The sequence below is a fragment of the Bos javanicus genome, chromosome 27, assembly GCF_032452875.1.
Source record: "Bos javanicus breed banteng chromosome 27, ARS-OSU_banteng_1.0, whole genome shotgun sequence".
Lineage (NCBI taxonomy): Eukaryota > Metazoa > Chordata > Mammalia > Artiodactyla > Bovidae > Bos > Bos javanicus.
This window is the reverse complement of record NC_083894.1, coordinates 27,131,683-27,154,502: the sequence shown is the minus strand read 5'-3', so window position 1 is coordinate 27,154,502 and position 22,820 is coordinate 27,131,683. Positions and strand designations below refer to the sequence as shown.

The following is a 22,820-nucleotide window of genomic DNA, read 5'->3' as shown; positions in this document are numbered from 1 at the left end:
ATGAGATGAACAGTCACTACTAATGGGCTACCTACCTAAGAGTTAATTCATGCAAAATTCAAGCATCTACCCTCAGCTCATTCTCTGCTACAATTTACACCATTTGTATACATACATACCTTATGGAAAGATTAAGTATTTCAAAATCTTGAAGCTTTATTTTTTAAAAGATAAGGTTATTTGCTTAAGTACAACTTACCAGTTGTCATGACAACAACATTATCTCTTCTTTCTTCCAGTACAGAATGAATCACTTTCCATTGAACCCTGGAGGATGAAAAGCAAAATGCTGCACTGTTTTACTAATAAGAAATGGAAGAGACAAGTAAAGTCTAACCATTTCCTTACATGTAAATTTTAACTTAAAAGTAAAATAAATAAATAAACATTTAACTATAGTTAATGATTTATCTGCTGAAGTGATTAGAAGGGAGTGTAAGGATGCCTACAATTTACCCCAAGATGCACTTTATTAATAAAAACTGAATGGATTAAAAAATGGATAGACAAATAATCGATATGTGATAAAGCCATTTTATTTTTTCATTTCCTCCAGAATTTCTTTCACATTTCCAAGTTTCAATAAAAATACTGTGAATTCTGGAGCTTTAAAACAGAACTCCCACTTGACCAACTTCCCATTCAAGGTGACTGAACAACTAGGATTTCCATTTATATTTGCATTAAATTTTATTACCTATATCTAAAATATAAAATAAATTCCAAGCTTCAATCTAGATATCCAACAGAATCACTCATTTAAATAAATAAGAGAAATGCTCTAGGTGCAAGGACTGACTAAGAAGGGAAATGAGGGAACTTTTTGGAGTGATTGTAATGTAGTATCTTTTAAAAAGGGTTTAGGTTACATACAGGTGTGCGTGTACACTTAAGACTTGCCAATGTTAAACACTTAAGTTTAACCATTTCCTTACATGCAAATTTTAGTTCAAAAGTAAAATAAATATTTAACTATAGTTAATGATTTACCTGCTGAAGTAGTTAGGGCAGAGTGTAAAGATGCCTACAATTTACCTTGAGATGCATTTTATTAATAAAAATTGAATGGATTAAAAAGTGGATAGACAGATAATATGTGACAGAGCAAGTATACTAAAATGCTAATAGTGAATTAATAGTGAATATACAAGTATTCGTAGTAAAAAAAAAAAAACTACTGTATCTTTGAAATTTCTTTCTTTTTTTTTTTTTTACATGTGCAAAATCCATTGTGGGGTAGTTTTCATTGTAAAGAGGAGTTTTTTGTTTTTTTTTTTCCTTAGGCCGTTTTTTTTGCAATGGTGCAGTGGAATGACTCAGAAGATTGTAATTCTTCATCATTTATCAGAATTGCCCATAGGGCTCAGCCTAGAACTCTCCTCTTCCACCTCACACCTTATCTTCAAAAATTGCCAGTAACATACAAATGCTAGTAAAGTATAAAACAGAATGAGAAAATTTCAAGAGACAGAAAAATCCACAGTACAATTCAGTTCTTTTTTTTTTTTTTAATGTTTATTTGGCTGCACTGAGTTTTAGATGTGGAATGCGGGATCTAGTTCCCTCACCAGCGATTGAACCCAGGCTCCCTGCATTGGGAGTGTGAAGTTTTAGCCAATGGACCACCAGAGAAGCCCCCTCAACCCCAGTTTTCTTTAATATATATAGGTACAATTCACTTCCAGGCTACATAATCCAAGTTTTGTGACATTTGTAACAGCAAACCTCTTGTAGGGCAGCTGGGGGACATGAAAACTTCCTTCTGATTTTTTGTTAATTAGAGTGCTTTTGAAGCCTCCTGTGGCAGCGAGGGTAGAACTGTGGTCATTTGGTCATGTGGTCATGTGGTTATTTGGTTGAATGCATCTCAGTTTTGGATTTGTGATAGAGAAGGACATTGACAGGTGGTTAGCACTGTGTATCGCACAAACTGATGATGTCAGCCTCGCCCTCTGGATTTACCTCTCCAACCTTCCCTGACACACCACTGAACATCTGGCAGGGGTGAAGGAGCTCTACAGGGTTAACAAAAAATCAGAAGGAATTTTTCATGTATCTTTGAAATTTCTTTTAATAAAATTTTGAGGGAAAAACAACTGGGAAGGCGACCTTCTGGTATGCTGATAATGATCTATTCTTTCTTATCGGAATGCTGGCTACACAGGGTGTCTGGTTTGTGAAAATTCAATGATATGTACATTGATGTGTACTATGTGTAGGACACAGTTTAATCTAAAAAAAATGTTTTAAGATCAGAAGAGAAAAAAACAGTATAGATTTTTACATTCCTATTACCAACAGTTTTATTCAAATTTACTTGTTCTTCATCTCATTTGTATTCCTCTCATTTTAAAACTTACAAGTGTGCTCCCCTGGATGTAAATACATTTGACTATGTTAAAACAGATATGATTATCACTGTTTTTCACACTACTGTCTTATGAATGTCTATTACATCAATATGTAATAGAATAGACAATAAGATGCACAAAAAAGGCACACAGATACTTTTGTAATAAAATAAATGTCAGGATTAACTTAAGATGAATTTAGTAATGTATTTAAACTCAGAACTCTATCTTAAGGAAAACCATTTTTCCTCACTTATAAAAACAATACACAGATATGAATTTTATATAAATATTACTTCAAAATAATTCTTCACTTAGAAAAATTACAGTGTAGCATATATAAACAATAATGAAGTTGTACTTTTACTGTTCACTGGATGGATTATTTGTCTTTTAAAGTTTGTAAAGAAAACGGTAAATGTGCAATTTAATTAACTGAGACTATACTCACGGCTTAAAACTAGAATGGCCAAAGTAGGTCTTGAGGCAGTTAATTTGCTTTTCAGTAGGTCTTGGTAACAGGCAGTCTTAAAATAAAATGGGCATTTATGTTAAAATAAAGGTACACAAAGTGAGAGGAAGTTTTATTTTATTGACTTCTTTTAAAGAATCTAGTTACTGTGTTGTTGTTCAGTCACTGAGTCATGTCTGACTCTTTGCAACCCCAAGGACTGCAGCATGCCAGACTTTCCTGTCCTTCACCATCTCCCAGAGTTTGCTCAATGGCAGAAAGTGTAGAAGAACTAAAGAGCCTCTTGATGAAAGTGAAAGAGGAGAGTGAAAAAGTTGGCTTAAAGCTCAACATTCAGAAAACTAAGATCATGGCATCTGGTCCCATCACTTCACGGGAAATAGATGGAGAAACAGTGGAAACAGTGGCTGACTTAATTTTTCTGGGCTCCAAAATCACTGCAGATGGTGATTGCAGTCATGAAATTAAAAGACGCTTACTCCTTGGAAAGAAAGTTATGACCAACCTAGATAGCATATTAAAAAGTAGAGACATTATTTTGCCAACAAAGGTCCGTCTAGTCAAGGCTATGGTTTTTCCAGTGGTCATGTATGGATGTGAGAATTGGACTATAAAGAAAACTGAGCAATGAAGAATTGATGCTTTTGAACTGTGGTGTTGGAGAAGACTCTTGAGAGTCCCTTGGACTGCAAGGAGATCCAACCAGTCCATCCTAAAGGAGATCAATCCTGGGTGTTTATTGGAAGGACTGATGCTGAAGCTGAAACTCCAATACTTTGGCCACCTGATGTGAAGAGCACCTGACTTATTTGAAAAGACCCTGATGCTGGGAAAGATTGAGGGCAGGAGGAGAAGGGGACGACAGATGATGAGATGGTTGGATGGCATCACCGACTCAATGGACATGGGTTTGAATGAACTCCAGGAGTTGGTGATGGACAGGGAGGCCTGGCGTGCTGCAGTTCATGGGGCCACAAAGAGTCGGACACGACTGAGCAACTGAACTGAACTGACACTTATTTTTCCTTTGAGTACCAGGCACAACTCCAGATAAACTGTTTGATTAATTTCTTAATACTAAGTATAAGAACTTGGCTACGATTCACACTTTTGCTAGCTTCATAAAAATACAATGTGTTGGAATTTGCTATACTTCTAAAAACTAACATTTAGAGCCAACCACGGCAAACAAAATAGCAATCCAAATTTTATAATATAACCAATTTTCAGTCAACAGTAAGCTGGAATTAATTACTGTCACAAATAAAACCCATAGGTAAAACCTTCATTTTAATTACCACTCCACCAAAAATCTCTGATCAAAATTCCAACTGCAAAGCAGAATGGAGTATTGTTAACTTCACCCCACTGATTTTCATTTTTTCCTCAAGTTGAAGGATTCATGAGTAGCCAAGAAAGACCAAAGCAAAGAGTCAAGAAAACCCACCTCTAAACAAATGAATATTTGTCCATTTTTAATACAAGAAAACAAAGGGCAAAACCTTTAACATTTTCATATACTTTCCATCTATGAAATGTATTTTAAATTTTCCGTATTACAACACTGAAGAAATCTAGCTCCAGAGAGCATTCTACTCTATGAGAAGATGCCTACAGCTTGTCATAATGAGTATTATCACTTATACTTAAATGACAGAAAATTCATTTAACAGATTCTTTACTAGAGTTTGCACATACAAGATGAAAATTAGTCCATTTTGCTATTTGACACTTTGCCACTTATTTAAGTAATAAGCACCTGAAGGACAGATATTTATCAATGCCATTTATAATAATGTTTAATATAAGTATTAATTTCTTATTTCTTATTTCTGTACTGTGCTCAGTCATGTCTGACTCTTTGCAACCCTATGGACTATAGTCCACCAGGCTCCTGTCTATCGGATTTTCCAGGCAAGATTACTGGGGTAATGGAGTGGGTTGCCATTTCCTCCTCCAGCTGATCTTCCCGACCCAAGGATTGAACCCATGTCTCCTCTGTCTCCATCATCGCAGGTAGATTCTTTACCGCTGAGCCATCGGGCAAGCCCCTGCTTCTTATTACATGATTTTTTATCGTTTTTGACAAAACATAAAATTCAGGAAACTTTTCGTTTCACGTCACCATGTTCACCAAATGACACAACACTTTTATTACTTACTTTTCTAAGTAGTATGACTGTCCTTTATGAAGACCAAAGCACCATAGGATTTAATGACAAGTTTTCAGGGCCTAATTAACTACATGCCACAGAATCCTTGATGTCCAAAATGTCTAAAATTAAAACCTAAATTAAAATCAGTGATAGGTATCAGAGAGGAGTCAGTTCAAACACAGGACACTGCTTACCTTCATCAGCTTCTTTTTCTTCTTCAACAGCTTCGTTCTCATCTTCATCATCTTCTTCAGAAGGAAGATCTAGATTTTTTTCCATTTCTATGCATTTTGAATGATTTGGATCTACCATGCCACTTTTGAGGTTTTCTAAAGACTGAACATTTAAAAGAATTTTTCAAAGCAAAAGCATTGAGAGTGCTGCATCTTTTTCAGCAAACACAAAAGGAGTATTATTAACAGAGCCTACAATTTTGTTCAAAGCTGGCAGATGCACAAGCAGTACCACAAAAGAACATGTGTGCTCCTGTTTAAATATGTGCTCAAGAATGGCTTCTCAGGCATAAGGCCAAAGATGGAATACTGCCAGCACAAACAGGGTTCATTAATAGCATACAATGAACTGGCCCTAGGGAAAGTTTTCATAAATTTTGCATTTAGATTATTTAAAACATTTTTTTCTTTATCATACTTCAATGCTTCCAATTCCCAAGTTGTAAATGTGGGTTTTAATGTGATTCTTGTAATGAGTTTCTCTGTATCATGTGTCAGCAACATTATTTTTGAGGAAGCATAAAGTTTAAACTACAAGCCAACAATAAATGTGTTTCTGGAGTTGTCAAAGCAACAACAAAAACACTGAAATAATTTTAGGAAAGGAATATTACAAATGTAAAACAAATGCTTTCATGTCGGCTTGGTATCTGATTTCCTCCTCTAAATGAAGATTATCTGTTTAATGAATCTGCAGGTATTTCAAAATTGTTTCATCTGTAAAATTTCTTAATGAGAAATAACAAGAAGAATTATTAAACCACAGTTGTCATTTTCTCTTTGTATTAAAACTTCTATTCAGTAAGTCTGACTTAAAAGGTTTTTTAAAAAGTATTTGTTTCAGGCCTTTAAAAGGGGAAAAAAAGAGATTCTTTCACTTTTTTTTTATTCCAGTCAACAAACATACTTGTAAAAAAAAGTACTTTTATCTGTGCACCCAAGTTGCCTTCTAAGAGGTTCAATATATAACATAAATTTGCAGAAGTCTGCAAGTATCCTATAAATCCACTACTTTAATAGGACTCTTCAGAGAAATGGCTCATCAATAAAGGCATATGATTTAGTATTTATATCCTTTTATTACTGTTATATTTATTACACTTAGGAAATGCCAGGCTCTTTAGTTAAACCCTTTACAAGTAACACCTTAATAATAAATACAACTGTTAATAGAGTATCAAAAAGCTAAGAAACATGCCCAAAGTCACCTAGCTAATTAAGGGAGAAGTTAGACTTTAAACCCACATTCACATTCAGAATCCACATTCCTATCACTACCCAGTACACTGACTCAAATTCAAAGAATCAGGAACTTAAATCTCATTTCATAAAAAGAAAAATCACACTGACCTAAAGATGAGAACTAAAAAGTATGCATAATGGTGAACTTCCATGTTTTTCTTCATTTTCCCTTAATTTAGCTAAGTTTAGGCTTTTCTTTCTAATTGTCCATCCTTGATTCATAAGATTTGATGAAGAAACTGGAGGTCAGGTGAAGAAGTAGACTATACATAAATTATAAAATACTATTTTCAACTTGGTAATAGGGGAAAACTGAATCACTTAAAACATTAGAAAATTATGTATAAAAGAAAACATCCACAGCAAATAAAACCAAAGTAAAGAAGATGGAATGTATAAAAACAGAACTTCCAAATAAAAGTGGACACACATGGATAGGAGGAAAGAGAAACCTGTTTCAATACTGGAGAGCTGAACCACTACTCACGTTCCAGGAAAAGATTAAAAGAAAAAGTGACCTAATTAGTATACTACGGAAATGAGAATCCGAGTTCCTACTCACAGAGCCAAAGAATGAACTTCGTGAACACTCAGAACACTCACAGTAGCAAGCAAACAGGATTTATTTCAGAAAGAAAGTACAAAGCTCTCAGGATAGACGCTGAGAGGGGGTTAAGTTCCCACAAAGGTGGGACTTAACAGCAGTTTATATCCCTACTCATAATGATTTGTACACTTTTGATTGGTTCTTACTTTTAACATATGTTGTTTCTAACCAATCAGCGTAAAGACCACAACGTTTCACTTGACATCTTTATGGCTTCTTTTGATCCTTGGATTCTTAGTTTTCTTAGACATTAAGTTACCATATGCAACCATTTCTCATGACTCCCAGCCATTTTACAATGGACCAGATGTATGCACTAAAGATTAATGATCACCAGTTGTTTTTCCCTCAGGCATATGGAACACAAATTAATTAGTTAATCAGATCCTTCCTGGATCTGAGTGCTGATAATTTATCAAATTCCCTCTAAGAGCCAGGAATTTGGGACAAAGGAAATAGGCTTAGTTTAATGGAGTGGGATACTTATTAAAACAGGCCAAGGTCTCAGAGTTCCTACACTAACTGCCTAACAACTTCTACATCACTACTGCTAATACATTATGCACAGGCCGTACAAAGACATAGAGAAATATGAAAAGGAAAACAAAATCTAATGCTACATAAGTGACAGCAATCTCACTGTGGTAGGACCAGTTTAGAATCAGGCAATATTTTACTGAATTAATGTCCACTGTAAAGAACTAGAAGTAATTTTCTGTAATGGTAAACATACCTTAAGCATCTCCATTTCTAAATCTTCATCACTCTCAATTATGTAAGATAGATCCTCTTCATTATCCTTGGAAGATGAATGCTTTAAAAAAAAAAAAAAGTATGTCAAACATTAGTTTCCAGTATAATTGACTCAATACCCTCTTCTCTACAAAATAAAGTTCCTTTACACTAAATATCTTTAGACCACCTCCTATTCTTCACTAATAAATGTATAATATATATTTATATATTTATGTGACAGGTAGATAGAAAGGAAGGGAAAGAGGATGGTAGGAAGGAAGAAGAGAAGGAGGAATAAATGTAGAAACAAAGAAGCAAATAAAAAGAGAAAAACTACCTAACCTGTTTACCTAATAAACAAGATAGATAAACAAGCTTGTGATAGTCCACAGTCTCTAAATGAAAGTACAAATGACAAATTCATTTATAGTTTAAAAAAAGCCCAAACTGTGGTTCCCAAACTTTTTGAGTACAGGAACCTCTTCGCAATATTGAGAAATTCTGTACAAAGCCAGGAACTATACTTGTTCTCTTATAGACACTGATTTTTAAAAGATCACAGCAAGTTACAATGACTAATAATACCTTTAAATAAATTGATATTTTACAAATAGCATCTACAGGTATTCGAAAAATAGTGTCAGATAATTATTCAGCTATTGCCAATGTGGAGATATGAAGAAACTACAATAGTCTGGCAATCCTTACAAAGCAAATGTCCAATGATAGTAATTTGTATGAAAGAAACCCACCAAAGAAATACAGAAGGACCCCAAAAAAGTCTAAAATTTAAACTGGAAATAGGAAAAGGAAGTATAGACTTAATTAAGATCTTTAAAAAAGATCTTAAAATAAGTCTTATTCTTTTATTTTTTAAATGGGGTCTCATGAATTTTTTAAATGCTAATAATTATTACACAATAAAAAATGGCAGTAAATGGGGTAAAAGATGTGTGTCAAGTAAAAATACGGGTTTAATAGAAACCCTCTCAGAATATCAAGTAAAGAAAACCCATATGAGGAAACAAAACTACCCTCAAGAATCACGTTTGGAAAAGTAAACTCTGGTAGGTATCCAGGGATCTACAAAAAGAAGAGGTATATAGTAGGTTAAAAAGCAGGAGAAATATCATATGCTTAGCTTCTGCTAAGTCGCTTCAGTCGTGTCCAACTCTGTGCGACCCCATAGACGGCAGCCCACAAGGCTCCCCCGTCCCTGGGATTCTCCAGGCAAGAACACTGGAGCGGGTTGCCATTTCCTTCTCCAGTGCATGAAAGTAAAAAGTGAAAGTGAAGTCGCTGAGTCTTGTCCGACTCTTAGCAACCCCATGGACTGCGCCCTACCAGGCTCCTCCGTCCATGGGATTTTCCAGGCAAGAGTACTGGAGTGGGGTGCCATTGCCTTCTCCGGATATGCTTAGCAAATGATAACAAATGTGTACTGACACTAAAAATCTTTCCACTATAAAATGCTGTTGATCATACTAAGTCAGGAGTAGCAAACAACAGCTCACAAGCCAAATCCAGCCCACTTTTTTGCTTTTGTAAATAAAGTTTTATTAAAATACAGATAGGCTGCTGGTCTACAGCTGCTTTCACACCAAACTGGCAAAACTGGGCAGAAACCAGGTGGTCTGCAAAGCCTAAAATATTTACTATCTGCCCATATATAGAAAAAAATCAGCCAACCACCTTCATGAATGAAAACTGTTTGCTCTTTACTGTATTCAGTACCTCAGGAGATGTGCAAGTAACATCAGTAAGACGCTTTTCCTCAGCCTGTTGTTCCCAAAGTTGGAGTTCCTCTTCTGTAACATCTAATGACATCAAACAATTTCTTTCTGTATTCTCTTCCAACTTCTTGCCTTCCAGTTCATCTTCAAATCCATCTTCTTGTTTCATTTGATTTCCAAGTACCTTTTCTCCATCATGTTCAATTAAACCATCAGGTGTTGCATCCCATGCCTCATCTTCAACTTCAGGAAAAATGTTATGTGCTCTAATTTGTTTCTCTTGTGCTTCACCAGCAGTTGGCTCTTCCAGTGGTAATAAGTCAAAGTTATCGCTGGGTCTCAGTTCCTTCTCAGGGGAGCCAAACATCATCATCCTCAATGAATACAGATTTTCTGAAATATTCTTCAATAGTAGGGAAACCCTAAAAAAAAAATTTAAGAAAGGTGAATTCAACTTTAATTGTGTTAACTCTAAGGACAAGTTTTAATGCTTTTTAATAAGAAGATCTTCACTTAAAGGACACACTGGATTAAAGTCACTCTTCATACCCTTCATGCTTATAGTTTCTGGGCTCCTCGCTAGTACAGCAAGGTACTTCTACACTCAACACCTAACCTGCATGCTTACTAAGTGTCAGGAGTGTTTGGCCCCAAACTAATTGTTTATGGTGTCACTCCTTATCCATTCTTGATTTTCATGTTAAGCATTCATCCAAGCTTGTCAAACTATGTCATAAATGCAAAGCAAATATGCCCTGAATGCGGCCTCATGCACTCCACCGGAACTGCAGTTAAGTGGATGTGAATTCATGCTTATGGCATGTGTTTTGGCTATTCACAGATCTCTTTTGTTCTACCCTAGTTCAGAGATGTATCTAAATAAGTGAAGCAACAGCATAGACTTGTTACAGAGAATCTGGAATAAAAGATCTTAACTAGTTCTTGTTTTGACCCACTAAAAGTTTATAAGATCTACCTTTATTAAAAATGAATCCAGGGAGGTGGGAGGGAGGCTTAAGAGGGAGGAGATATATGTGACTCATGTTGTTGTATAGCAGAAACTAACAATACATTGTAAAACAATTATATTCCAATTTAAAAAAAAAATGAATCCAATATTGCCCATTCTCAAAATTTAAGAAAACCTACTTAGCTTTGATATTATAAAGCAAAGTATTAAGCACATGTAATTTATACTCAATAGTTATTTTAATTCCTAGAAAGAAACCTGAAATGCATGTGAATAGTAATTTTTCATATAAATGGCATTCTTTCATGGAGGGAAAAATGTAAAAATGAATATGAAATAGCTTTATTAGTGCCTTTCCCCATTTGACAGTTACTTATTTCAGATATTCTCAAAGTTACATAGCAACTACTAAAACAAATTGCCAGGAGGAAAATTACTTTGATAAAGAGCTGAATTTCTATCTCATACTTTGAAATCTATCAAAATATATCACAAACCTCATCCAAAAAAGAATACATTAACATTGCATTTTTTTCAGAGTCAGAATTCTATTTCAATTAACTGCTTCACATTTCTACAAAGGATTTTAGCCTCAAAATTGTATTACCATGTTATATTCAATCACTGTTCAAGAGTACTCCTGTTTCTAGAGGTTTTATAAGGGAGTCATTCATCCATTAAGGACAGAGCAAAGCCAGATTCCAAGAAGTAGCTACTGGGAGCTACAGTCCATGGAGGCGCAAAAGGGTCGGACACAACTGAGCAACTGAACAACAACAACCAGTAGTCCAATACCTGTCAATTCAAATATCAAAAGTTATCTAATGCTTGGCTCAGACCGTAAAGAATCTGCCTGCAATGCAGGAGACCTGGGTTCGATCCCTGGGTCAGGAAGACTCCCTAGAGAAGGGAATGGCAATCCACTTCAGTATTCTTGCCTGGAGAATTCCATGGACAGAGGAGCATAGTGGGCTACAGTCCATGTGGACATGACTAAGCAACTAACACTTTCACTTTTTTTTCAATGCTTCAGCTACATAAAACACTCTTTAAAATCTAAATGCCTCTTGTTTTAATAGTCTACTGATTAGATAGAATTCTCATATAATAATCACTTAATAACCAGAAAAATGAGGTTACAGGTTTAAAAGTTGCTCCTATTTACTGATTTCAAGTAATCAAATTATAAATATAATTAAATGAAAAATGCCCATTAACAGAAAGAAAAAGAACACTGTGAATCTTCAATGTTTCCTTCAAATGAACTTAAGTTTTATTTGGCTTCGCTTCGTAAAGTATCCTACAAAGCAGAGAAGCCTCCAACTTTTGTGCACAATTTCACAATTAGAAGAGATTTATTAAATTTATACATCAGTCTGTGTGCATGTATTCAAGCAAATTTATGAGTCCACCCTAATGAACTTCTTTACTGTATTTAGAAAAATGCAATAAGAACAAACAGAATTTATTAAAAAAAAAAAAAAACAGAAACATTTAACCTCTGTGGATTTTCCAGTTTTCCAAAAGTATCAGGAAGATGCTCAGCCAGATCCATCATCTCCTTGGAGATCGAAGTCAATTGTTTTTTCACATCACTAGGTAGTATTTCCTCCTCTGGAATAAAAGAATCATTACTAATTTTCAAATTACAAAGCAAAGATATTTATTTAAACACTGTTGCTGCTACTGCTAAGTCACTTCAGTCGTGTCTGACTCTGTGAGACCCCATAGACGGCAGCCCACCAGGCTCCGCCGTCCCTGGGATTCTCCAGCCAAGAACCCCGCTGCTCCTGCTGCTGCTAAGTCACGTCAGTCGTGTCTGACTCTGTGCGACCCCATAGACGGCAGCCCACCAGGCTTCCTCGTCCCTGGGATTCTCCAGGCAAGAACACTGGAGTGGGTTGCCATTTCCTTCTCCAATGCATGAAAGTGATAAGTGAAAGTGAAGTCGCTCAGTCGTGTCCAACTCTTAGCGACCCCATGGACTGTAGCCTACCAGGCTCCTCCATCCATGGGATTCTCCAGGCAAGAGTACTGGAATTGGGTGGCAAGAACACTATTAGGGCTTAAATTTTCATTGTTTCTTTAAATGAACTGCAACAAGAAGACTTCCTTAACCTATCCCAAAATCACCTCAATCACTTTATTTCCCTTCCAAATTTCCATTCTTTAAAATTTTAGACTAAATTCTAACTGATCTGCATTCATACATCTTACAACCCAGTGGTTCTCAACCTTGGCAGAAGGTGAAGGTAGAAATGAGACTCTGATCTCACCTGCACTGTTTCAACATCAGAAACCAACACACCACCATATGGGACGCTACTTACTAAAACAGCTTGGTAAGCAATAACCTTACCCGACAGATACTCCTCACTGTCCTCATTACCAGTCATCACAAAATAAAATGCAAGCCTTTCTCATTCATAAGTGATCACCTTCCGAACTTTCAGCTTCATTCTGTCTAAATGAATGAGATAGTGTCTCTGCCAACACCACCTAACTTGCCCACTTTCCCAAACCCCTCCCCTGCTTACGATTTCTACCCTTCATCACCACTTCTTGTGTCCTTCAACAAGTCCAGCTTCTCTGAAGCACTGGACATTGGATTACATCATCAGCTATTCCTACTAGGTGCAGTTATCTTGTGATCTCAAAATCACATCACTGAAGATTTCAGCACTTGGTTCACTGTCTCTTTCTTCCTTCTATTTCTGTGATAACTCCTAGTGATTTCGACATTCACAGAAACTCTCTGCCTAAGAATGTGGCCTTTTCAGTTCCTCAATCCCTCCATTTCCAGCCATCTTTTCCTCAACTGGTCTCAGCCACCCTTCCCATAACCATGTGCCGTGCTTAGTCACTCAGTTGTGTCTGCCTCTTTGCAATCCCATGGACTGTAGATGGCCAGGCTCCTCTGCCCATGGGGATTCTCCAGGCAAGAAAACTGGAGTGGGTTGCCATGCCCTCCTCCAGGGGATCTTCCCAACCCAGGGATCGAACCCAGGTCTCCTACATTGCAGGCGAATGCTTTACCGTCTGAGCCACCAAGGAAGCCCAAGAATACTGGAGTGGGTTGTCCTCCCCTCCTCCAGGGAATCTTCTGACCCAGGAATCAAACCGGGGTCTCCTGCATTGCAGGTGGATTCTTTATATCTCATGTGAGCTACCAGGGAAGCCCATAACCATACCCTTGATCTTAAAATTGTCAATAAAGTCATCACTTCCAAAATGCCAACTGCAAGCATTCCGTCCTCTGAACACCAGCATGACTTCTGCAATACAACAGTTCTTGCATTTTCAGAACCAAGCCCACTGACCTCCTGCCTTTTCCTCACCCATTCTTCTTCTCGCCGCTCCCCACACCCCCATGCCTTACTCTCCTCCCTTACCCATATTAACCATTCGCTCCTGTGGACTCAACTCTTTTGTTCCTTCCTTCTTCCATGGCACATACTTGATGCCCATACCCAAGCAGCTGACTACAGTCGAAAATAAACCACAGTTACGAGGGTGATATTTTGCTTTCAATTCATGCACACACCCCATGGACCCTCAGTAATGACTGTTAGTTATTCTACATTTCCCACTTTCCCACTCTCAAGAGGACTGTATCATACTTCTTTCTTTCTCTTCATGCTTCCAACACCTCCAACACTTGTCCCTCCTTTTAGTCAGAGAACAACTTCATCTCTTACTTCACTAAGAAAACAGAAATAAAAAGAGAACTATCTCATCTTCCGGCCACCAATCTGCTAATTGCTAATTCGTATCACAACTCCCATTTACAGCAAAATTCCTTGAAAGAAAGAGCGGTCCACACTCACTGTCTTCAACTTTCTAATGCCATTTTCTCCTAAGCTGTCTGCCTGCCACTGAGCTTTTTCCAAAAGCTGTTCATGGAAAGGTTACAATGGCCTCCACATAGCCAAATCTGTTCATCCAAGTGGTTCATCTCACTCTTTCATTGGAATGTTCACTGGAAGGACTGATGCTGAAGCTGAAGCTCCAATACTTTAGCCACCTGATGTGAATAGCCGACTCACTGGAAAAGACCCTGATGATGGGAAAGACTGAGGGCAAGAGGAGAAGGGGACGACAGAGGATGAGATGGTTGGATGGCATCACCTTCTCAATGGACTTGAGTTTGAGCAAACTCCGGGAGATAGTGAAGGACAGGAAAGCCTGGCATGCTGAAGTCCATGGGGTCGAAAAGAGTTGGACACAACTTGAGTGACTGAACAACAACAGCAACATCTCAAACTCTCAGAGGCATTTAAAACAGTTGATAACTTGCTCCAGCTCACAGCATTGGCTGGCTTCTGAACACTGCCCCTCCTATGCTTCCTCCTTCATCACCACCCCTTCACAGGCCTCTTCGCTATACTCTCCATGTCTTCCTGACCTCTAGAGGCTGGTGTGCCCTTGATGCTAATATGTGGGCCTCTTCTATTCTTTATTCCACTCGCTTCCTATTTTATCTTCTCAAGCTTAACTGCCATCTGTATACTGACGACAAAGTTACAGCTCCAACCTGTCTTCCCTCCAAACTCCAGAATCACGTTCCCAACTAAGATATCTCCTTGGGTGATGATAAACATCTAAAACTTAGCACAGATGTGTTCTCAGTCACTCAGTCGTGCCCAGCTCTTTGCGACCTCATGGACTATAGCCCGTCAGGCTCCTCTGTGGGTTGCCATTTTCCCCTCCGGGGATCTTCCCGACCCAGGGGTCAAACCGGTGTCTCCTGCATTGCAGGTTTCTTTTACCACTGAGCCATCTGGGAAGTGACCAAAACTGGAATCCAGATTTTTCTTACCCAAACCTGCTCTTCTCATTATCTTTCACTGTGACTGACCCTTGCATTCGCTCAGTGGATCCAACCAAAACACCTTTATGTCTCACTCCCCACAGAGAATTCATCAGCAAATATATACATATCTACCGCTTCTCACCCCCTCTGCTGCCACCAGCTCAATCCAATCATCTCTTGCTTGGATTATTATAATAGCCTCCAAAGCGATTTCCCTGCCTAAATACTCACCCTCCTGTAGCAGCCAGAAAAATCCTTTTGAGATAAATATTTAATCACATCATGCTGCTACTCCAAATCCTTAAAGTATTTCCCATCACTCATCCTTGTATTTAATTAATAAAATATGAAGTCAGATTCACAGCCTATAAGCCCCAAATGATCTGGCCCAAGCTACCTTTCTGGCCTCATTTCCGACTCCTCTCACCCTTGTTCATTTCATCTCGGTTACACTCACCGTCCCTCACAGCTTTGCTCTCTCTTCCCCTCACGCCTTCTATGTTCTCCCTTCGGGCATCCACGTGGCTCATTCCATCACTCAGACACACAAAGTGAAGGTTTGGTCTGTTTGGTTCAGTGCACTTTCCTCAGCAAGTGGTACAGTGCCTGATGCCTAATAAACCTCCAACAAATCTGCTACATGAATAAATGAATAAATAGTCCCTTTCTGAACCAAGCTTCTTTACCAAAAAAAAAAATGTTTACAGGTGCTTTCTCACTTTCCTTAGATCGCAGGCCTCTACTCACGCTAATGCAATTTCCACACACGTCATTCCACTACTCCATTCTGGCTCCAGTTATGGGACCTTCACGGTACCCAAGCCTCCCTCCCTTTCTTGCGTCCCAATGACCACTGTCCCCTCAATACAGTCTTTTGTCACCCAGTCTACCAAAGCGGCTGTAGTAAAAGGTTACCAACGACTGCCACATTGCCAAACCCAAGAACTAACTCTAAGTCCTCAGTTTCTCAAACTCGCAAGAAAATTTAAACAGTGGGTAACGCCCTCCTCTGTAACACATGTCCTTTACTTGGCCTGCCGCACGTCCACCTCCTCATTTCCCTCCATGCCCACGGCAACTCCTCTAGGTTCCCCTCCTCATGCAAACATGGAATACTGAGAGTTCCTTGAGACTCTTAGCCCCAGTTCTTTACCTAAAACTCCTAATTCTTTAACTCCAATCATCCTCTGAGTTAACAGGCTGTATATCTAAGAGCCTACTGGCCACCACCTCCACTTTGCTATTTCGCAGGCTTCCTTCCATTAACGTGTCTAGAATCAACTGTACAACCCCTTGACCCCAAATCTGACTCCTTGCCCTCAATGTTTCTCAACCCTGATGCTCACGCTGACAACACAGGACTGATCCGTGCACGTGGCTCACACCGTCACATTAAATCCTGTTGATTCTACTGCTCTGTTAAATGTACTTTGCATTATCCACTTCTCTCCTTTCACAATGCAACCAAGCCAAGCCACGTCACCATCACCTTTCACTTGGATTATGGGCACATCACCCTAACAGGTCTCACACTGTGACCCTTGCCGTCCAGAATCAATATTCTGCTTCACAGCCCAAGTTCTACTTTTTTTAATGTAACGCATGTCATTCTTGTTTAAAACTCTCAACAGCTCTTAGGAGGAAATGAAAGCCCCTGCCTCTCCTCTATCCCTTACCCTGTCATGTTCAACAGCTGACTGTACCAAACTGCTCTCACTTGCCTAGACACCCTTCCTCCTGAAACTGGGCAGCTGCCATTGCCTGTGCCTTTGACACTCCTCCTCTAGTCTTCCGCCAGCTAACTCCTGCTCATATTTAAGATCTTGCCATAAACATCACTTCTTCCAGAAAATATTCTCTAATACCTCCAAATATTCACTGGGCACCTCTATATGCCAGCCATAACACCTTGTTCCCCCACATCACAAGCCTCATCTTCCTACAGTGCCCTTGTTTTTGGCGTTCACCTATATCCCCATAAAGCTGTAGGTTTCCCCCCTCAGGAGACAGACCATGCCTGTCTTGTTCACTGCTGGCTCTCCATTTATAACGGGCTGAATAATATTAGATTCTAATCTTCTTTTATTTTTTAGTAAAAGAAAAAAAACATAATAAAAACCGAAAGTTTTGAAAATATCATTTGAAAATATCATCTATATATACGTCTGTATTTGAGAAAGGTGAGGTTGACACTGCTGGTTTAGTAACAAGAAGGAAAGAAGAGAAGGAGGGAGGGAGGGAGGAAGAAAGGAAAGAAAGAAGGAGGGATGAAAGGAGGGAGGGAAAAAAAGGGATGGTAATGTTAGTTATAATTCACTGGAATCCTAGTCAAGTAATTTCCCTTCAGATGTCACAACACACTTAAACAAATAACATAACAGAGAATAAAAGTGAGGGTCAAAGAATGCAATATTGCAATGACAGGAGTCAGGACTTCCATAAAAACTTATAAAACATATGCTACTTTACTTGAGAAATATCTTACAGTCCTCAGAAGCATTTTCATCAGACACAAAATAGCAAGTGTAACCTACAAGCAATCTTGTAAACTACAAAATCAGAAAATCACGAATCCCTCTGTTGAATTCTGAGTTAAATAAGCTCTTATATATTGTTCTCTACACCAGCTTCAAAAACATATCATCTGCCTCAGTTATCAAGGTAATTTCCAGCCACCATACAACTGCCAACAGAAAGCCAGCAGGCACTCAACAGATGTGGCCTTCCAACGAGAGAAAGTATAAGAAATCTTCCTTAACGTGTAAAGGAGGGTCACCCACAGAGGGTATGGATTCCTTCTCAATAATAGCTATGAAGGATATTATATAATTTTTTATAAGGAGGTCATGCCATATTTTTAAAAGTTTGGCAAAATCACCTCATTTAACTAAAACCTTCACAAACACAATTATTTAAAATCTCTAAAAGGAAGCTACAAGAATAACAACTATACAGAGATCAGTATGGGTGCTTAGTATGAGTTCAACAGCTACTCTGTGAAACAGGTATTATGCCATCACTCACTTCCCAAACACAGGAAACAAGTAAATTCCAGGTCACGTGGCTGGGATTCCGCCACTGGCCTATGTGACACTATATAAGCAGATCTGCCATCACTGACCTAGCAAGAGATCTGAGGGCCGAACTTGAAAGCTGCAAGTGGCCATTCTTTTAGCAGAAAAAACAGAATTATCGCATCCTGGGGAAAATTTAGAAATTTAAACCAGAGCACTCTGTGCTCAGTCATTCAGTCATGTCTGATTCTTTGTGACCCCACAGACTGCAGCCCACCAGACTCCTCTATCCATGGAATTTTCCAGGCAAGAATACTAGAGTGTGTTGCCATTTCCTTCTGCCATTGCCTTCTCTCGAGGGCATCTTCTCGACCAAGGGATCGAATCTCCCATCTCCTGCATTGGCAGGCAGATCTTTACCAACTGTGCCACCCACGGAGCCCAAATATTTATAGCAAAGATGTATAATCTCCAGGCTGAGAGGCGGCTGTTTGTATCACTGATGTTCTCCAAGCTACAAAATCCCAACTCTAGAAACCTCATGAACAGCAGTGCTACAAAGGATAAGTAGTAAGTGCTGCTTTGACACAGTAACATGCTTGAAACCCTAAGCTTTGGCCAAGCAGACCTCATCCTGATCCTCAGACAACCAACACGCTGTAATAATGCTAAATACACATGTGAGAAAATTTGTGCTTTTGGAGCTTAACCTCACACATGAGCAAATTCAAATTTTACCTTTTATTTTTAGACCATAACATACCTTTACTCTTGACAAATATTTGTACAGGATCACTCAAATTTGCTAATTTTTGATAAATGATGAAACCAGCCTGTAGGAAAACAGAAAGGTGAAAACAGTATGCTAAAATCACCAAAATAAAATTTGATGCCTCACCTTTACAAAAATTAAAAACAATGATTCCCAAAGCAGCCAAGAAGCTGAATGCAGCCCTTTAAGTTAAACAAAGATCTAACTGTCTTCATTTACTCACCACACCCATTGTGAGAATGGAGAAAGTGACACAGCTTTAAAATAAAAATTTTCTCATTTTAACCTCCAGTATTATGAGCAAGTACCAAAATCAAATACCTTATAAACGGAATCTAACAAAATATAATCAAGTACGAGACAACCGTATGATACAGATGTCCATTTCCCATCATCTCATTATGAGCCGCTGGTCAGTGTATACACAGTCCCCCAGCTCGCTACTGTAAATAGGAACAATCAAGTCACACAGAGTTCTCATGACTCACAAATGCTACAGAACTTGGATTAGTTCTCAAAAAGTTTTCTATTTTAAACAAAATATAAAGGAAAATTATCTTTTTATTTCCCCCACACAGATGAATTTTCTTCTGGTTATAAATAAAAGCAGCTCCCATTTCTAAAAATAGATGCAAAGAAAAGAAACAAGATATTAATCTACAAATAAAAGTACAAGCTTGGGGGGAAAAGTCTATTAGGCCATAAAATAAGACTTTTAGGGAAAAAGAAAAGAGTGCTATATATACATATGTATGTATAGATAGATCGATAAGCCCTAATTTCACTATGTACAAATAGGTAACTATAAAAATCATCTGACTAACAGCAGTGGAGAGCTAATTGTGGGGCCTATTTTCTAAATTTTTACTGCATTTTAAATATAACTGTAAGAAATAAGGCCAGTTTTGATACAGAAACTGCATTGTAGTTATTTTTATTCTGAAGTGGCTTATAATCAAATACATCATCAACACCATTTGTGCTTATTCAGTCTGAGCTTACTGTCCTCTCATGTTTTCAAAGAACTCATTTTTTTTCACATAAAAATTGGACATTATTTTTGCTTCATGATGATAAAAATAACAAGCATTACAATCTATTGATACTTGCTAATTAATATTTAGAATTAACAATTTCACTAAATTTCTACCTAAGCATTTTTAATGCCCAACTGACTTAAAACATTTTAGTTTATACAATAAAAATTTTATAAGGTAATTTATTATAAAGTTTAGAAAATAGATCGTAGTCTAAAGATCTTAGGAGGGGGATGGGATGAATGAAGATTCAGACTGACATATATACAGTGTTGATTTGTTGTTGCTCAGTTGGTAAGTCGTGTCCGACTGTTTATGACCCCATGGACTATAGCATTCCAGACTTCCCTATCTTCCAGAGTTTGTTCAAACTCATGTCCATTGAGTTAGTGATGCCATCCAACCATTTCATCCTCTGTCGTCCCCTTCTTCTCCTGCCCTCAATCTTTCCCAGCATCAGCGCCTTTTCCAGCAAGTCGGCTGTTTGCATCAGGTTGCCAAAGTACTAGAGCTTCAGCTTCAGCATCAGTCCTTCCAATAAATATTCAGGATTGATTTCCTTTAGGACTGACTGGGTTCATCTCCTCACTATCCAAGGGACTCTCAAGAGTCTTCTCCAGCTTTTGATAATTCAAAAGCATCAATTCTTCAGTGCTCAGCCTTCGTTATGGTCCAACTCTCATATACATACATGACTATTTTGGAAAAACCATAGCTTTGACTACATGAACCTTTGCTAGCAAAGTGATATCTCTGCATTTTAATACACTTTCTAGGTTCATCATAGCTTTTCTTCCACAGAGCACACGTCTTTTAATTTCATGGTTACTAAGTATAAAACAGATGACTAATGAGAGCCTACTGTAGAGCACAGGAAACTCTACTCAGTGCTCTGTGATGACCTAAATGGGAGGGAAATTCAAAAAAGAGGGGATGTGTGTATATGTATGGCTGATTCATTTGCTATACAGTAGACACTAACATATGGAGAAGGAAATGGCAACCCACTCCAGTATTCTTGCCTGGAGAATCCCAGGGACAGGGGAGCCTGGTGGGCTGCCGTCTATGGGGTCACACAGAGTCGGACACGACTGAAGCGACTTAGCAGCAGCAGCAGCAGAAACTAACATAACATTGTAAAGCAACTGTATTCTAATAAAAATTAATTTTTGAAAAAGATCTTTGGTACATACATAAGCATCAGTGGCTGCATAGACTTTCTGGTCCTCAGTGAGGGGAAACCTACTCCAGTCGCTACAGCGGATAGACCGGTCTTTCAGAAGCTGTTTACCAAAGAGGTATTTAACCAAACCATTGAGGCTCCAGGTCTCTATACATTTCAGCTAAAAATAATGGAAAAATCAACTCAGGAGAAGTTATTTCTTTCCTTTTATTCTCAGATATTTCTAACCGATACCAAACGACCATGTCACATGTAAAGTTGAAAATGTTACACCAAAATATAAGGCAGAGATAGTCCTTAGTAGATTTCCAGTCTCTAAAAACCTCATTTGCAGTCTACCTTACAAGAATGTAATTCTATCATTTCCTCAATGTAGGTATTAAAATTCTAGGACTGTCAAAGTATCATTCATGGACAAAAGTTGAATAGGTTGGTGATTTTCCTACTTCTCAGCCAAATGAACACTTGGCTAACGTGAGAATGTAACTTAAATGACTACATTAATAAAATATATGAAATATGGGCCATGGAAATGATGGTCAAACTTCCACTAAGAGGATCACACCACAAAAGCTGCATTATGTTCACGTCAAAAAAAAAACAGGGGATATCGATATAGATGGGTTAAAGAGAGAAACTTTAAATATAATAATTAAATTCACAAATATATAAAACAAAGCGAAACAGTACTAAATATGGGAGAGGGTGCTTGCTTAAAGAAACTATTTGCTAAGGCAACCGATTAGAACTGAAAGTTTTCATTATGAGACATGCATTAGGGACTTCTTTTTTTCTAAAAACATTACGTAGCTTAAAATATGCTCTCAAAAAAAATATCTAACAGTCAGAAGGGACATTCTGTAAACACAAATTTATTTTGTTTTTATTCTGAAAATAATATATGTATTATGTCTACCTTTTCATTGGCAACATCTGTCAGCTCCACAATACTCTTCAAGTTGATATCAAAGTCACGTAGAAGTTTCCACTGATCTTGTTCAATTCCCACACCTGCCTTTTTAATTGCTTCATTTTCAAGCAACATTTTTAGTCCCTGAGGGAAACCTATAATTTTTTATATTAATGTTTATATAATATTTATATAATATATAATATTTATTTCCATAGGTTCTATCAAACATGACAGATTTATTATGTTCTACTTCATACACATTTTATGTTTAAATTTGTGTTTAAATTCAGAAACCAACACTTACCTTGAATGTTTTTGAGAGCTTTTTTTTTCACCTAAAGCAAAAAGTCCTGACTGATAAATGACAAGAAAAACAACTAATTTAAATGCTAAATTATCACTAACATTTAGCCCCTCTGCACTTTCGTTCTCCACCCTGTGAAACAGGAATAATATCATCATTGACTGACAGATATGACATGAAAATTACATAAAACAGGGATATGAGTGAAAACTTAAAATATAAATACTTAAATATAAGGTGATGAGAGAGGCACCCGTTAATTCAAGAGCTTAATTTCATATGGAC

At 37.7% G+C, this 22,820-nt stretch overlaps 1 protein-coding gene across 8 annotated transcripts in view; it reads right to left on the bottom strand.

The window, feature by feature from the left end:
* Positions 1-22,820, bottom strand: part of WRN (WRN RecQ like helicase) — a 128,245-nt gene that overhangs the window by 74,049 nt on the left and 31,376 nt on the right. For all 8 annotated transcript variants that reach the window (XM_061404415.1, XM_061404419.1, XM_061404413.1 and 5 more), the window contains 9 exons: positions 22,235-22,383; positions 21,329-21,478; positions 19,090-19,159; positions 11,999-12,113; positions 9,531-9,951; positions 7,795-7,875; positions 5,174-5,315; positions 2,803-2,878; positions 200-267 (listed from right to left, as the gene is read on the bottom strand). In XM_061404415.1, coding sequence (XP_061260399.1) covers positions 200-267; positions 2,803-2,878; positions 5,174-5,315; positions 7,795-7,875; positions 9,531-9,951; positions 11,999-12,113; positions 19,090-19,159; positions 21,329-21,478; positions 22,235-22,383 — 1,272 coding nt within the window. The remainder of the gene's footprint in view (positions 1-199; positions 268-2,802; positions 2,879-5,173; positions 5,316-7,794; positions 7,876-9,530; positions 9,952-11,998; positions 12,114-19,089; positions 19,160-21,328; positions 21,479-22,234; positions 22,384-22,820) is intronic.